Here is a 17,971-nt window from a genome sequence, read left to right as displayed (position 1 = left end):
AAATTGCTTATTGTTGAGTTAAGTTGGTCTTTATTTTGACACATAGTTTTTGAACACGTAACAATCGCTACAAATTGGTGACCCCGACGTGATCCGGAAGGCTAACGCGTCGGAGTACGCGATAACTCCAACATTAAAAATCGGAGCGGACAATTCGGAGAACGATTACTTGTCCATTTTTATTCGTGCCGTGTGACTTGCTTAGAGATCGCTAGCTTAAGCAGCACATGATGCCGACCGGACGATCGCCACCGCGTGCGGCAGGTAGCGCGGAATATAATCGCCCTGAAGAACCCGCACGGGAAGATGCACCAATTGGTGCAGGCGAAACGCGCCACGTGCCACGCCGACCGTTCACGCCGACATGGCCAGCAGCTGAGCAGGCATACCCCGGCGAAGCCGCACTCCTGACGACGCGCCATATTAAGTTACCGCAGCCATTCTGGAAAGAAATGCCCGCTCATTGGTTTCAGGTAGCCGAAGCCACCTTCGCACTTCAGAAAATAGCGAGCGATGAAACCAAATACAGGTACGTGATGACCAATTTGGATCCGTCGGTCATACCGTTCGTCGCAGATTTAGTTGCGAACCCGCCGCAGGTTAATAAATATGAAGAATTAAAAGCGCGCATAATTAATTCGTTTGAGGAGACGCAAGAGTCAAAGCTACGGAAACTTTTACGCGGACAAGAGATCGCCGACAAGAGACAGTCGCATTTTTTACAACGCCTCCGACGTCTCGCGGGAGGCCAGTGCACAGATTCAATTATCCGCAACCTCTTTTTAGATCAATTGCCGGAAGCCGCGCGTGGAATTTTAGCCGTTAGTTCCGTAGACGATCTCAATAACCTTGCATTGATGGCCGACAAGGTCGTCGATATTATTAAACCATCCGCGATACAAACAGTGAAAACGACCGCTGTCGCTCAAGATCAACCGGTATCGACACAAATACGCGAGTTGCGCGAAATGGTTGAAAGGCTAACACTTGAAATGCGCCAAGGACGCTCTCGTAGAAGAAATACATACCGTAACTACCGCGGCCAATCGAATTCAAGGAGTAATTCTAGGTCGAGAAGTTATCGAAATACAGACAACTATAATCGTAACTATTGTTATTATCATAATAAATTTAAGGACAACGCTACTAAGTGCGCGAAACCGTGCACAAACCAGCTATTACGCAGCCGGAAAACTAAATGCCCGGACGCGAACGGAGGTAAACGCGCTCGCGGGCAGCACTAAACGCCGCCTCCTCGTGAAGAATAGACGTAGTGGAGCATCATTCCTCGTCGACACAGGAATGTCTGACGTCTCCGTTCTCCCTCGTCGATGGGCCCTGCAACGCGGAAGAAACGTAAATATACATCTGTATGCTGCAAATGGCACAAGGATTAAAACTTTCGGTGAACGTACCTTAGAGCTAAATTTAAACCTCAGGCATAGTCTTGTGTGCCCGTTCATTGTTGCTAAAGTCGAACAGCCAATTCTTGGAACAGATTTCTTCTACCATTACAACCTGATGGTCGATATTCGGGGCATACGACTCATCAATGGAATAACAAATCTATATACAAATGGCAAAATTAGTATTAAGAAAGTGCAATTTATATCTACGTTAAGTAATGATTTACCCTATCAACAGCTACTGCAAGAATTTGTGGACATCACTCGCCCGGTGATGCAGAAGGTACCAAAACATGGCGTCGAGCACGTCATCCAGACGCGCGGACCGCCCGTCTCGGATCGCCCACGACGACTTTCGCCAGGACGACTTAGGTTCGCCAAACAGGAAGTCGAGCGCTGGATTAAGGCCGGCACTTGCCGCCCAGGCAAGGGACAATGGTCAAGCGCCATGCACCTAGTTAAGAAAGGAAATGGTGAATGGAGAATATGCGGTGATTACCGCCAGCTGAATAAGGTAACCATATCTGATAAGTATCCTATTCCGCATATACAGGATTTTTCTCAGCGATTCCATGGCTGCCAAACGTTCAGCACGCTCGACCTGGCCAGAGCATATCACCAGATCCCAGTAGCTGAACAGGACAAACAGAAAACAGCGTTAACTACGCCATTCGGCTTATACGAATTTAATGCAATGCCATTCGGATTGCGGAATGCTGCACAGACATTCCAACGCTTCATGGACACAGTCTTGCGAGGAATGGATTTTTGCTTCTGCTACATCGACGACATACTAGTAGCATCAAAGTCCGAAGAGGAACAAACAGCACCTAAGAAAAATATTTACAAAACTAAGAGAATTTGGCTTGACTATTAATGTAGATAAGTGTGCATTTTTCAAGACAGAAGTTAATTATTTAGGTTGCACAATATCAAGCCAAGGCACTAAACCGCGGAAAGAGCGAGTAGATGCAATATTACGTTATAAAAAACCGCAGATTTGACTTCATTTGAAATTAAGTATAAAAGTATTAAGATAAGATAATCGAAAAATGAATATTTTACTAGATATTTTACGACTTGTGTAAAATTAAGAAATGATTTCAAGCCTCATAACTCGAAAACTACTTAATGAAAACGAACTTATAGTATAATTATAGTATTTCGGAAAGCTCTCGAGATGAACTAAAAAAATATGCAAAAGCATATAGGATGTCCCATTTAAAAAGTTGGATGTGATCTTCACGTAACCTTCAGGTGACTTTTCAATGTCAAACCAATGACACCACCTTATGTTCCCCTTCAAGCCATACAACTTTTGTCTGAAACATTTTTTTGTAGCTGGCGTAGTTTAGGAGAAATTTGGATCCATCGATTAAAATGGGACACCCTGTATATAATAGTCTTAACATCACGGAGCGCCGCCAGCGCAATCTTACGTCGAATGCGTCAACCGTACAACTTTGTACGCTTGCACATTGGGGACTTGAGCGTTGACCAAGACGACGTATCTTAATGAGAATTTTTCATATTTCGACTTTGGATCATAATATTGCTGTTCACGATGCACATAGAGCAAAAATAAAGACATTTTTCTTATATAAATCAAGCTCAAGCTATCAATTAAGCCTAGTAAGAACTCGATCCGTTCAGCGATTATTTCAATATGATAATCTCGAACATCTCAAACTATCCGACTCGCGTAATAATACACGGAGTGTCTTGTTGCTTACGCGGGACTTAGCACAAGACACTACCGTGTCTCTTGATATTATTAGTCTCCTCATATTATTTAAATGATTTATTTTTGATGTTGCCAATTTCAGGCTGCATTTGGTACTGTTGTCAAGTTTCTGTTCTGCTTCTATTTAACTCGCACAATAAGGTTCCCTATATCTCTCGCCATGGAGATTTATTATTTTGATAAACGTCTATTAACTTTGCGTCTATGCGACATTGATTTTTGATTTTATAACACTTATCATTACTAATTTTTTTTTATTAATCTTGTTTTTACTGTTCTTACACCACATTATTATTTGTAATTGTTTATGTTACATTATTGCGCTGAAGAAGGCTCAAAGCAAGAGCCAGAAACGTCCGTACCGTACATCTTTACTATTATTTTGAACTATTTATATCGTATTTAACATGTTTATATCACTTATAGTTTACTTTATTAAATTATTATTACTTTTACTCGATCTTTGATAATTTATTTATTTATATGCTCTCTATTGCCTATGTTCTTCCATTTTATTGTTAAATTTAAGAGAGCTATTTTCAATATTTGTAAAAGAAAAGATATTAATTTTAAATTAAGAAAATTTAGTAAAATTCGGTGAAAATTAAATTACATGAAATGAATCTTTAAAATATTCAATATTATTCCCAAAAGAAAAGTAAAGATTTCGACTCGGTTAATTTTAATGACTCTTTTATTAATTATTATACTAGCCTCTCCATAAGACAGCAAAAAGAATTATTTAAAAGAGAAAAAAAAAATATTTTAACGAAAGAAATATTTTAAATTAAATTAATAATAGTCTAGAAGTTTCTAGCGAAAAGACCGAATAATAACTTAAATTATTTTCGTTTTTATAAATCTCAACACAATCGGCAGTTATTTTCAAAATCTTATTTGCTCGCGACTCTCAAATACAAAGGCAATACATGTTCAAATATATAGCACAAAGAAATATCAGAAATATTTAAAATCAATACAAATTAACGGTGACCTTGTTATTCTCGAGTTCCTTGTTACTTGCGACAACGAATTTTCAACGGAAAAATTTTCAAATTATTATTTGCTCTGTTGTTAGTGGGCCCCACGTTGAGCGCCAATTTCTTTTCGTCATTATCAACGGCCCCACGTTGGGCGCCAATTTGTGATCGTTAATTTTATTAATTAGGGCTGATGATGAGATCTGGCCGGTGTTATTGGCCCACGGCACACCTTCGACGCGATTTCTTCTCAAATTCATCTCCAAAAGTTTTTGGGCGCCAGGTGCGGTAACCCGTACCATTTCAAAAAAGTAATTCGATATTTCGGTATAATAAACATGGAAAACGCTACTCAATTAATCGTGACGGACACTCGGCTAGCCCCGTCTCGAAAATGGCAGAGGGGGCAGTCCGTTTTAATAATTAACAAGGAAGGATCGAGAATAGAAGGTGGCTGCAAATAAGACAAAAGATTAGAATAACAAGAATGAATATATTTAACAAATAGATAAAGTTTAACAAGACAGATTCACGTGGATATTGCGAGATGATTTACAATCGATTATAGCGAATTTTTCCGCAGCGACGGGCCGGCATTCGGGCGCGATCACCGCGATATCACGTGTCGCGCAATAGAAAAGAAACAGCGTAAGAAAGTCTTGGAATGTTGCGCTGAACGAGACGTCATAGGGTCTCGGCCGCGACAAATTCCGCTTGGATTATTAATAATAAATACCGCGATGATGCTTCTAATAATGACATCCGTCTGTTACAAGCCGAAAGTATTAAATAATGACGGTTAAATTTGTCAAATGCGATGTTAATAGAATCGACTATTCAAGTAGGGAGAATATACCGGTTCTAACCCACTTTTTCCACGGGTGCGAGAGAGAGAGGTCTCGTAGAGCGAGAGAGATAGAAAGATATCTGAGGGGCAGGGTGACGGCGGCGGGAACGAGCAAGGGGAGTAGGTAGGGCGAGGGGAGCCGCTCGCCGTCGGGTGGGTAAACGGAGGGTCGTGACGTCACGCGGAAGGGAAGGGCGAGGGGCGGCGGGGCAAGGGGGAGCGGGCGGGAGAGGAGTTCGGTGCAAGAGCGAGGGAGAGGGCGAGAGAGAGCGAGGGAGAGGGAGAGAAAGCGCACGCGTCCCTGGATACGGCGCGTCGGAGCGTCTCTGGACGCGGCGCGCTAGGCGCGCGCGATAGACGGCGATCGCCCCGTCGGACGCGTCGCGCGACCGCGGGCGCCTCCGCAGCTTCGACGCGCGAGACGGAGATAAGGTCGACGTTAATAAATAAAATAGATGCGTTCGAAGTAGGAGGAAGAGATGTAATATAAAATATGCGATTCGCGCGACGGGCGGTTTATACAATATTTATATAATATTTAAATAATATTTAAATAATATTAATGTAATATTTATATAATATATATGCGCCTCCGCAGGCTCGCGTCGTTTCGACGCGGCGAGGAGGGAGCGACAAGCGGCCTCGGGCGTTTCCATCGCGTCTTACGCGTCGCTCGAATGTAAATTCGAATATTTTTTTTTCCGTTTGTAAAAAGGCGCGCGATGTATCGGGAGAGCACGCGGAGGGCGGCGGTGTTTCTCGTCTCGTCTCGTCTTGTCGTAGACGTCGGACGCGAGTTCGCCGCGTGCGCAAGCGCGCCGCTCGAATTTTAACCTAAATGTGCGCTCGTTTCGTAAACGAGCGTACGATGTATCGGGAGAACACGTCGCGAGTAGAGGCGTCTCTCTCGTCGACGGAGGTCGTCGATCCTTCGTTCTCGAAGATCGACGGAGAGCGCGTCGATCGGACGAGGGCCTCGTCGCGCGCGCGGACTCGCCGCTTATCTCTCCTTTTAAGCGCGATAACGAGAGAGGAGCGGGATTCCGTTAGGATTTACTCGCGCGCGCGCGAGGGATATTCGCGGCGACGCTTCCGTCGTCGTTCCTTCCTCTCGGACGCGCAGCGGCGAGAGACGCGCGCGATAACGCGCGCCGAATCCGGTCGAATGCGGTATTTCGACGGATTCGTCGTTTCCGAAGGCGAAAACCGCGCGACCGCGGAGAAATTTTTTCCCGCTCGCGCGACGTCGTCGTCGTCGCTCGAACGAGCGAGTATAAAGACGCGACGGTCGTTTCGAGACGCGTACATGCCTCGCGGATGGTCGCGATCGGTCTATCCGATCGTTTCTCGGAAAGATAAGTTCGCGAACGACGAGGTGCGCGTATGAGCGGCGCGAGTTCCGCCAGAGTCGTCTCTACCGTCGACGGTAGGGCGGCGGATAAGGAAGAGGAGTTGACGCGATAGGCGTCGAATTGAAGGAGAGCGCGCGATGGAACGTCGCGACGTATCATCTGAGAAGAGCCGTTCAAACGCACAGTCGGCGCGAGGAGTTGTGGGTCGAGACGGCTCTGGTCGACAGTCGCAGAGCCTATTCTTACAACTATGATCTAGACAGGTGGTTTAGAGCGAAGTATCCGAAGAGTTATCAGGATCCGAAGGGTTATATGTGTGCCGGCGAGTGGAAATACCACTCGTTCGATTATCCCCAACCGGAAGAACGATATTTATGGCCAGTCGCGCGCTGCAGGATTCTCCCGCCCGAGGATAACGCGGGTAGAACTCTGCGATACACCTACGATCGCGAGGACAGCGGTCGCGAGTACCCGTTCCGCCGAAATATGTTCTGCGACGTTGATTTGATATGCGCGAATTGTCATGAGCGAGGAGCGCGTCGATCCGCCGATCGATCGCTACGTTCGAGTGTTGAAAGAGAGGATCGCGTGGAACGTCGCGACCTATTCGACGAGGCGGGCGATCGGTCTTCGAGACGCGCGCGAGGAGCTGTGGATCGAGACGGTCCTGGTGTGTAGCGGAAGAGCGGCGAGATTCGATGCCGGAGATACGCGGGGATGCGTCGCGGGTTTTCGCTGCCGGTGAATTCGCGAGGCGAGACGCTGTGGATAAGGCCCCGCGGGGAGGAGAGAGAGAGAGGACGACGAATTGCCGTAGGGAGAGAAGAGGACGCGACCATGCAGGAGGAAGAGCGCCGAGTGCTCGAGAGCGCGCGCGGCGTCGCCACGACGGAAGACTATCGCGCGTGGACGCGACGGTGCGTGGAGTGTCTCGCGACTCTGCGCGAGAGGTGCCTAGACGCGAGTCGCCGAATCTCCACGGGGGCGAGGACCTCGCCGAATCCTGCGAGTGATCGGCACGAGGAACGATCTACGGCGACGCTTCGAGCGCGAGGGCGCGGGTGTCGCGAGACGCGAGGACGACGGCGGCGGCGGTAGCGGGGTCGAGTCGCGCGAGGGATTCTCGTGGTCCGAGGTCGAGACGGCTTTCAAGAGACGCATGTTGACCGGCGCGGTGATAAATCTCGATTACATCGAACCTCTGAGATTTCTCGAGGACGCGAGGGACACAGTGCTCCGCCGCGTGCGCGACGTCATGGGCCGATATCGCAGCGTTAAGGTGAACACGACGTTCAACGGAGAATTCATGTCGGGTGATAAAACCGCCGTTAAGACGATCGCCACGAGAAACCATCCCCTTCTACCCACGACGGATCTGCGCGAATGGTACGATACTCGCGTCGTCGGCGATACCGTCGCGTCTTTGGAGAAGTTTCAAGAGCGCGACAGCGGATGGGCCTTATCGCGCATACTCGATCTAACGGTGAACGTGAACGTGTACAATCCCATGCGGGCGAGGTGTCACGTGCAGGTACCGCGAGAGTTCCAGATGAAGAGAGCGATGGTCAACGTGCGATCCGACGACGAGGCGTGTTTCGCGTGGTCGGTGATCGCCGCTCTGTATCCCGTAGATAAGCACTGCGAGACAAGCTCGCGATATCCGCATTACTCCGAGGTATTGAATCTGGAGGGCTCGAAGTTACCTGACTCTGAACGGAATCGGACGGTTCGAGCGTCTGAACGATATATCGGTGAACGTGTACACCGTCGGAGAGAGACGACGCGGGAAGGACGGTGGCGGCGGAATTCGCATCGTCCCTCTTCGTCTGACGAATCAAAAGAGGGAGAGACACGTCAATCTGCTGTATCTGAGCGATGCGACGCGCGAGGGTAACGCGGTCGGACATTTCGCCTGTATTCGAAATCTGTCTCGTCTGATCAGCTCGCAGTTGAGCAAGCGACAGCACAGAACGCACGTGTGCGATCGGTGAGCGTTCGATCTCGGCGAGCGAGAGCGAAATATCGAGCTAACGTTTATTCCGTATTTTCTCAGCTGCATGCATTACTTTCGCACGAGCGAGAAGCTGTCGGCGCACAACGAGGATTGCGGCAAGCTGAACGATTACGCGATCGTTCTTTCCGGCGAGGACGACAGGTGGCTGGAGTTCGATCATCATTCGAGAAAGGAGCGAATTCCGTTCGCGGTGTACGCCGATCTGGAGTGCGCGTTGGAGAGGAAGGAGGGGGACGAGGGCGGGAGAACCAAGAATACGAGGATCGTTCAGCATCACAGAGTTCACAGCGTGGCCTATTACACGCGTTGCTCCTTCGACGAGGCCGCGTCAGCGTACAGATCTTATCGCGGCAAGGATTGCGTCGCGTGGTTCGTGCGCGAGTTGCGCGATCTGGCGCTTCGTGCGAAGATCGCCCTCGACGCCGTGGTACCGATGACGGATCTGACGCCTGACGAGCGGGAGATATTCGCGAGCGCGTCGCGCTGTTACGCGTGCGAGAGACCGTTCGAGACCGACGACGCTCGCGTGCGCGATCACTGTCATTTGACCGGCCGTTTCAGAGGTCCGGCGCATTCCGCGTATAATTTGAATTACAAGGACCCCTACGTCATACCCGTATTCTTTCACAATCTATCGGGTTACGACGCGCACTTTATTATCAAAGATGTGGCTAACGCGTATCCCGGCAGCGTCGAGTTGTTGCCGGTGACGAAGGAATCGTACATAGCTTTCTCGAAGACCGTTCGAAATACCGCGGCGGCGGAGAGAGATGGGGGAAACGCCGCGCGTTCGTCGTAGATACGTCAAATTACGATTCGTGGACTCGTTCAAGTTTTTAGGCGCCGGTCTCGAGAAGCTGGCGTCGTATCTCGACGAGAACAAACTGACGATCGCGCGAGGCGAGTTTCGCGACCTCTCGGACGACGACTTTCGGCTTCTCACGCGCAAGGGCGTGTTTCCGTACGAGTACGTCGACAGCGTCGAGAGATTGCGGGAGACGCGTCTCCCGCCGCGCGAGTCCTTCTACAGTTCTCTGATCGGCGATACCGTATCTGAGAGCGATTACGCGCACGCGACGCGCGTTTGTAAGCGATTTAGCGTCGAAAACCTGGACGAGTACAGCGATCTCTATCTGAAGATCGACGTTCTTCTGCTCGCGGACGTGTTCGAAAATTTTCGCGCCGCTTGTTTGGAGAGTTACGGTTTAGATCCAGCGTACTACTTCACGCTGCCGGGATACACGTGGGACGCGATGCTTAAGTACACGAGGGTCCGTTTCGAGCTGCTCACCGATATCGATATGATAATGTTCGTGGAACGCGGAATACGCGGCGGTCTGAGTCAGTGCTCTAACAGATACGCTCGCGCTAACAACAAGTACATGAGCGCGTACGATCCGTCGCGACCGTCAATCTATCTGATGTATCTCGATATCAACAATCTGTATGGTTGGTCGATGTGTCAGCCGTTGCCGTACGAGCGATTCGAGTGGGTCGACGATCTCGAGAGTCTCGACGTGATGTCCGTGACGGAGGACTCGACCGTCGGCTACATTCTCGAGGTCGATCTCGACTATCCGGCCGATGCGCACGACGCCCACGCCGATCTACCGTTTTGTTCCACGCGCGATAAGCCGCCGGGGAAGTGTCAGAGCAAACTCCTAGCCACGCTGTACGATAAGCGCCGATACGTCACGCACTATCGCAATCTGCAGCAGTGCGTTCGTCACGGTCTGCGTCTGACGAGGATTCATCGCGCGCTGCGCTTCTCGCAGTCGCCGTGGTTACGCAGATACGTGGAACTTAACACGCGCTTACGCACTAACGCGAGTAACGATTTCGAGAAGAATCTGTACAAGTTGATGAACAACGCCGTCTTCGGCAAGACCATGGAGAACGTGCGCAATCGCGTGGACATTCGACTCGCGACTCGATGGGACGGTCGATTCGGAGCCGAGGCGCTCATCTCCAAGCCGAATTTTCACAGTAGAAGCGTATTCTCGGAGAATCTCATGGCCGTGGAATTGCGCAAATTGGAGGCGAAGATCGACAAACCGATCTACGTAGGCATGTCCATTCTCGATATATCCAAGATTCATCTGTACGCGTTTCACTACGAATACATGTCGCCGCTCTACGGCGATAAGTGTAAAATATTGTACACCGACACGGACAGTCTCATTTATAGCATAGAATGCGAGGACGCGTACGAGCGAATGAAACGCGACATCGATAGATTCGACACGAGCGATTACGCCGTCGACAATCCCTACGGCGTGCCGCGCGCCAATAAGAAGGTTCTCGGTCTGATGAAGGACGAGAACAACGGCGCTCTCATGCTCGAGTTCGTCGGACTCAGAGCGAAGATGTACATGTTGCGAGTCGAGAGTAGGGGCGACACTAAGAAGAGCAAGGGCGTGAGGAGCAGCGTCGTCGCGAGAACGCTGACGTTCGACGATTACGAGCGCTGTGTGAGACGCGATATCGAGATGACCCGCGAGCAGTCGTGCCTGAGATCCAAGTTACACGAGGTGTACACCGTGCGCGAGTCGAAGATCGCGCTCAGTCCGTACGACGATAAGCGCTACGTCATGCCGGATTCGACCGACACTCTGCCGTGGGGACACTACAGGATACCTCTGTGAGGAGAGGCGCGGATAGATCCTAAGCGCGATGCGACGTATTTTTTATAGATATGCGTGATGTATTTTATAGATGTGCGTAATGTATTTTATTATCTTTAATGTTATACAATATATATGTTCGTTGCGACGCGTTACAATACGCGCGATGTATTTTGTTATCTTTAATATTACAAATATATATATTCGTTGCGACGCGTTACAATACGCGCGATGTATCTTTTCGTCTGTAATATCACGCGAAAATATACGTATATTCGTCACAATATGTCGGCTTTGTCGATCCACGAATTATGCGACCTGTCCATTCCCAGCCACTTCACGAGAACCGCGTCGCCCTTTCGGCGCAGCACTCTCTCCACGAGATACACGTCGGGATCGGAGACTCGCTGCAACTCGTGCTCGTAGAATCCGCCGCTTCGGCTCGCCGCGCGAATCCTTCAGCAGATACGTCGCGGGATTCGTCCTTCGCACCTCGGCTACGCGGAAGATCTCCGCGGTCCAATTCGGCGTGTATCCCTTCTCGAACAGCGTCTTGTACTTGCTCACGCGCACGGGATCATTCGGTCGAAATTTTCCCGGAGCGGCGATCTTCGGGTGGCTGTACACCGTCGACAGGAGTCTCGACGCTCGAGCGGGCGTCACGTCGATCGGGCGCATCCCGATGGTTCGATGCTTGCGAGCGTTGTACTCGGATATTAGACGCGGCAGCGCGTCGAGCCACTTGTACGTTCCGTTCAGCGTGAAGTACTTCCACATCGAGTTCTTGAGCGTGCGATTGAAACGCTCGACGATGGACGCTTTCAGCACTGAATACGTCGAGTAGTGATTGATTCCATGTCTATCTACGAATCTTCGCACCTCGGCGTTGTAGAACTCCTTTCCTTTGTCGGTCTGCAGATTCCTCGGGCGACGTCCGGAGGCGCGCGTCACGCTCGTCAGGGCTCGAGCGACCTCGTCGCCGCTCTTTCTCTTGAGCGGTACAGCCCACGCGTACTTGCTCAGAGCGTCGATGACAGTGAGTATGTAATTGTGGCCTATATTCTGTCCGGCGTAAGGACGCATCTCGACGACGTCTGCTTGCCACAGATCGTCGTATCCGCGCACCGCGACGCGGCGACGGGGGAAGTTCTTTCTCGCTGGCACGTGCAGCTCGTTCACGAGTCTCCGTTTCGCGGCGCTCATCTCGCCGTCTCTATTTTTTTCTACCCTCTCTTCGACTGTTGCTTATCAGGAGTTTTAGCGCCCAGTTGTATTCGCTTCGCGCGAACGTCTCGTCGATCTCGCTCTTCGCCGGTTCCTTCTCTCTTGCGCTCGCGCCTCGCGCGGAATCGTCTCCGACGCGCTCGGCGATGCGTCGCAGCGGTTCGACGATCAGTTTGAAACGCGTCTCCAAAGCGCTATCGCTCTCCATCCTTCCGGTCTTCAACGCTCTATGCTTCCTGCAAATCGACGCGCGCGTTCTCGCTATCTCTATCGCGGTTTTCTCGCGTCTATCGACGTCCGTCATCGCGCGTCGTTCCTCGGCGTCTCGCCTTCTCTTATCTCTCTCCCCTTTACGATCGCCGCCATCTCGGGAAGACTGACTCATCTTCGACGACGACGACGCTCTACGGCACGGCGTAATCGTTGAACCCTCGCCTGTATCTACCGTTGCGCAGCGCGCTATCTTTGTCGATCACTAGAAAACCGTATCGATATTTCCAACACGCGCGACACAGCGCGTGAAAATCCTCGTACGACATATCGGTATTCACGTGATCGCTGTGCACGTGTTTCAGATTAGTGCCATCCTGCTTAAAGAGTATCAATAGATTCGCGTTGTCGCGTATCAGATGTTTGGGTATCTTAGCGTACGATTGGCACAGATAGAAGCAATCGACCTTCGCGTGACGCCCCATGGCGAAGTACTCTCTGACGACGTCCTGTTTGTCGCAGGCCACGTCGTCGAACACGAATATCGAATTCGGCAACGCCTCGCTAGGCGGAATGATGTCGGCGTTGTTCGAATACGTGAAGTAATCGATATCCCGCATAGGTTTCAACAATTTCTCCAGATATCGATATTTAGGCTGATGCAACGATTTCAAGTAAACGAACACGTTTTCGAATCGCACGCCGTGCGGACTCTCCAGAAGGCTTATCAGCACGTTCGTTTTACCGCAATTAGAGGGACCGCAGATTACGAAGCGAATCGCGGTCGGTAACAGATTACCGTGTTTTCGCGGTTCCTCGTTCATCGAGCGCGTCTTACCGTCGACGTTGGACACTTTTATCGCGATCGATTGACGCACGAAACGCATCGTTTTCTCTCTCTCTCTCCTCTCGCTATTCTTCCTCGTTGTCGCGAGCGAATCTGCGTCTCAGTGCGCAGACTCGCGCGCGTGCGAGCAACGAGCGCGGATTCGCTTTCGCGAACGTATATAGAGGGAAAAAAAAACGATCGCGCAGTTAGGCGTGTCCGATCGACGGTGACGCGATAAAGTTACGCGCGCGCGCGACGCTTCGTCATGTTTATTGTATTGGTGAACGATTCCGATATTCTCGGACTCAGCGTCGATCAGTTGCAGTACATTCCGAAGAAGCTTCTACTGGACAAGTACGGCGATTTCGTCGATCGATTGTGGGAGAGATTGCCTATACATCTGAAAGACAATCCGGACGTGCAGCGTTATCGCCTCTGTCACAAGTATCACAATCAGCCGTGGCAAGACACGCACATCGACGGTCCGCCACCGTGCATCAAAAACTGCGGCATGTGCCGGGAGAACGAAATGGCGTGACTATGAGCGCGATCGAGGCGTATGAAGAACGCCGAGGACGCCGCGACGGCAGTCGTCGGCGGTAGCGGTTTGCTCAATAGAACTATAAACATTCTTCCGTTCGAACTACATATACCGGGATATCAGTTCTGCGGTCTCGGTACTCGTCTCGCGAAGCGGCTCGCGCGAGGCGATCGAGGCGTCAATCCGCTGGCTTGCCGCGAGCCTATTCGCGGAGCGACGATCTCGCCGATTCGCGGAGCGACGATCTCGCCGATCGGCACGTCGCGGATCGGGCGCTCGGAGCGAGAGCGTACGAGCGTATCCGGGCCGGGGATTCGACTCTCGGCGAGAGAGTGGCGGCGTCGGCCGTATGGGCGGCTATGAAGACGAAGACGAAACTAGGAATGGGTATGGCTGGAGCGGGAAGAGGCGCGAGAAAGAGCGGCGGCGGCGGCAAGAGAAGAACGACCTCGACGAGGAGGAGGAGGACGACGAGAGGACGGGTTCTTCCCGCGGCGGCTTCCTGCCGTTGTTGCCGGCGCTCGGAGCTTTAGGATCGCTGATCGGCGGAGCGGCCGGTGTGGCGAAGATGGTGAACGACGGTAAGGCCGCGCGCTAATTAGAGGAGCTGCAGCGACACAATCAAGCGATGGAGGGCCGCGGTTTGTATCTCGCGCCTTACAAGCGCGGCGGAAGCATCGCGAGACGAAGCGGACGAACGGTTAGGAGGAAGAAAAAAAAAAAGTCCCGCGCGCGTTAGACGACATCGTAGCTCCGATCGGCGTCACGACGAACGAACAGTTGAATAGCGCGGCCAGGCGCGCTCGCGTGCGTCACTTCAGAGATGTGTTCATGCGCGACGCGTTGCGGCGCGAGTTCGTCGCGACGAGAGTGGTATCGTGAACCTGGACGACGCCTCGGGGCCGGGCATTGGGTGGCGTACGCTAAAAGGGGAAAAGACGCTATCTACTTCGACGCTTTCGGCAATCTTCGGCCGCCTCGAGAACTCGCGCGTTATCTCGGACGCAACACGCGCATCGCGTACAATCGCGACTCTCAGCAGACGTACGATCAAAGCGTCTGCGGACAATTGTGCCTGCGCTTCCTTCGACGAGTCGATTGGGGAGGAGGAAGGAGGAAGCCCTTCGGTCTCTAACGGCGATAGCGCGTGCCATGTCGCTGATTTCACGCTGATCGGAAGAAACAACGTTCTCACGGCGAGTTACTTTCCGCCTCTCGATCTGAGCGACGACGATTACGAGCTCGGCCTGACCAATTTCGAGACCTACAACACGATTCCGAACGTGAATTCTCTCGATTCCGAACAATAAATTTTACTTCGATGACAACGACGAAACGATCACGATCCCGATCGGATCCTACGAGCTGCGCGACATAAGCGCGTACCTGAGAGCCGCGATTCTTTGAAGACGGCGACGACCGCCGAGCGCGAGTACCGGAAGAAGACGGCGGCGATAGCGCCAGCGACGGCGACGACGACGAATATCTGTACGACGTCGAGGACGCGGAGGACGAGAGCGGCGATCGCGTTCTCGCGCTACGCGGTAACGACAATACCATGAGAAGCGAAATCAAATGCGCGTACCGAATTAATTTCACCAAACCGAACAATATCGGATCGTTATTAGGTTTCTCCTAATCTCGCGTATTGCGGCCGAACAAATGGTACGCGTCCGACGAGCCCGTGAGCATTATCGCGGTTAACACGATTTGCGTGGAGTGCAACCTAACGACGGGCGCGTACGTGAACGGGAGATCCGCCCACGCGATACACGAATTCGCGCCGAACGTCCCGCCGGGATATAAAGTGTCGGAGATCCCGAGGCAGATCATTTATCTGCCGGTCATCGCGCGACTCGTGACCGACGTATCGCTGCGCGTCGTCGATCAGGACGGTCGATTGATCGATTTCCGCGGCGAGGAGATCTCGATTCGATTGCACGTGCGACGCAGACGATAGAGAGCGCGCGGCGAGGACGGGGGAGGGAACAGGGCGATGCTCATCGTGCGCGAATCTAGCGTCGCGACGTCGCATCGCGACGGCAGCGGCGGCGACCACGATCGCGTCGCGGGAACTCGAGTCGCGCGCTCGAGAGAGAGGAGCGTCGGAGGATTGTCCGCCGTCAACGTCGCTTTTCTGCGATCCATGGGTTTCGTCATACCGAGAGCCGCGCGATAGTTCGACGACATGAGGGACATTCTGAGCATCGACGGGGAACCCGTCTTCCACGATCGCATCGTGAAGATCGAGAGTCACACGTACAATCCGTACGCCAACACCACTTTCGGATACAGCGACGAGATACGAATACCCATACAACAGCAGGACCTATACACGCTGCCGTGCGAGAGTTTTCTCTACGTCGAAGGTAGACTGCATACGAAGAATAATCCGCCGTCGAGCGGCGAATCGGGTAAGCCTGCCTCGGTCTCTAAGGAGCTGTCCGTGTCCTCGACGCCGGCGTGACTCGTGAACAATTGCGTCGCCTTTATGTTCGAGGAGATACGTTACGAGCTCGATGGCGTGGAGATCGATCGTAATCGCAACGTCGGAATAACTAGCACGATCAAGAACTACGTCTCGCTGACGGCCGAACGAGGCAAGATCTTGAAGAACGCCGGATGGGATCTCGCAACTGGACCGAGCGTCGCGTCGACGGGCGACTTCAACTTCTGCGTTCCTCTCGACACGCTGCTAGATTTCTGCGAGGATTACAGGCGCGTCGTCATCAATGCGCGTCACAAGCTGATTCTGATAAGAGCGCGAAACGACAACAATTGTCTGATATCGCGCGAGGAATTCGAGCCGAGAGTCGAGCTCGCGAAGATACAGTGGCGCGTGCCGCACGTGGTGCTGAATGACGTCAACAAATTATCGCTGTTGCGCACGTTGGACAGCGGCAGATATCTGAGCGCGCCCTTTCGCTCGTGGGATCTCTACGAGTTTTCGCTCCTGCAGAGCACGACCAAAGACTCGTGGGCCGTAAAAGCGGCCACGCAACTCGAGAAACCGCGTTACGTCATCTTCGCGTTGCAGACCGGAAGGAAGAACGTCCTGTCGCAGGACGCTTCCAGATTCGACGCATGCAATCTGACCAATGTAAAGTTGTATCTCAATTCCGACTTCTATCCGTACGACGATATGAATTTGGACTTCGATAAGAACAAGATCGCCGTACTGTACGACGCCTACGTGAGATTTCGACGAACGTATTACGGATCGGCGAGCGACGAGACGCTCCTGACTATGAACAAATTTCTACACTGCGGCCCGCTCGTGGTGATAGATTGTTCCCGCCAAAACGAAGCGGTTAAGAGCGCCACTGTGGACGTTCGTCTAGAATTCGACTGCAAGGACAACGTTCCTTCTAACGCCACGGCGTACTGTCTAATCATTCACGATCGCGTGGTGGAGTACAATCTGCTGACGAACGTCGTGCGTAAGATCCTGTAAGACGAATGGGGGGAGAGAGGAAACTCGAAATCGCGAAGATATCGGGGAGAGACGCGAATAAACGTCAGTCTCTCGCGACGATAATCGCGATGATGATCGCGACGACGATCACGGGCGATATCGCCCCGCCGCTCTTCGTCGATCTGCAGGGCTTCGTCGTCAACGAGCGATTCGTGACGAAGGAGATGGCGATACTCGCGAACGGCAGAGATCTGACGCATCACGTCTTTCGCGCGCCGATGTCGTGGAATCTGCTGACGAAGAGCGAGAAGTCGCAGGCCTGTTGGCTGACTCTTAATCACCACGAATTTCACTGGACCGACGACACGTGGAGTATAGGCACGCGAAGCAGATCGTTCGCGACGCGATATATCGCGCGTCGAGGGATCTCGGTCGAACGCCGCGGTGACGATCTACGTCAAGGGTCGCGAGAAGAAGTGGCTGCCGACATCGCGGGAGAGGTCGCGGAGCAGCTCGACCTGACGATCGAGACCATCGACGCCGATTACGAGGATATCGGACCCCTTCGAACGCTAGCCGCGACTCGCGTCTATCGCTGCGGCTATCACTCGAAGAATTGCGCCTTGGAAAACGTGTGCAAACTGCACAACTGGTGGTTGGAGAGACGCGATCAATTGCGCGACATGTGACGACACAGACGCGTCGCGCGATGATTCGCGCGCCTCGCGCTTTTCCGCATCGTAGATTAGTTTTACGCGTACTCTTTCGACTATTAGCGGTTAATT

The 17,971-nt window shown here is 51.9% G+C and overlaps 3 protein-coding genes across 3 annotated transcripts; all 3 read left to right on the top strand.

Moving 5' to 3' along the window:
* The first annotated feature begins 230 nt into the window (after positions 1-230).
* LOC105248698 lies at positions 231-1,244 on the top strand. The gene has a single exon (XM_011253630.2). The coding sequence runs from the start codon at positions 231-233 to the stop codon at positions 1,242-1,244; it is 1,014 nt and encodes a 337-aa protein (XP_011251932.2).
* A 6,244-nt stretch (positions 1,245-7,488) lies between these two features.
* LOC112637930 lies at positions 7,489-10,988 on the top strand. Its single transcript, XM_025408696.1, has 4 exons — positions 7,489-8,004; positions 8,063-8,316; positions 8,383-9,085; positions 9,177-10,988. Exons 1-4 carry the CDS (start codon positions 7,489-7,491, stop codon positions 10,986-10,988), a joined length of 3,285 nt encoding a protein of 1,094 aa, XP_025264481.1.
* A 5,274-nt stretch (positions 10,989-16,262) lies between these two features.
* Positions 16,263-17,225, top strand: LOC112637928. The gene has a single exon (XM_025408695.1). It carries the CDS (start codon positions 16,263-16,265, stop codon positions 17,223-17,225), a length of 963 nt encoding a protein of 320 aa, XP_025264480.1.
* Positions 17,226-17,971: the final 746 nt, after the last annotated feature.

The sequence above is a fragment of the Camponotus floridanus genome, unplaced genomic scaffold, assembly GCF_003227725.1.
Source record: "Camponotus floridanus strain SB8 unplaced genomic scaffold, Cflo_v7.5 scaffold220, whole genome shotgun sequence".
Lineage (NCBI taxonomy): Eukaryota > Metazoa > Arthropoda > Insecta > Hymenoptera > Formicidae > Camponotus > Camponotus floridanus.
Note: the sequence above shows the minus strand (reverse complement) of the source record. Positions and strands in the feature narration are given on the sequence as shown.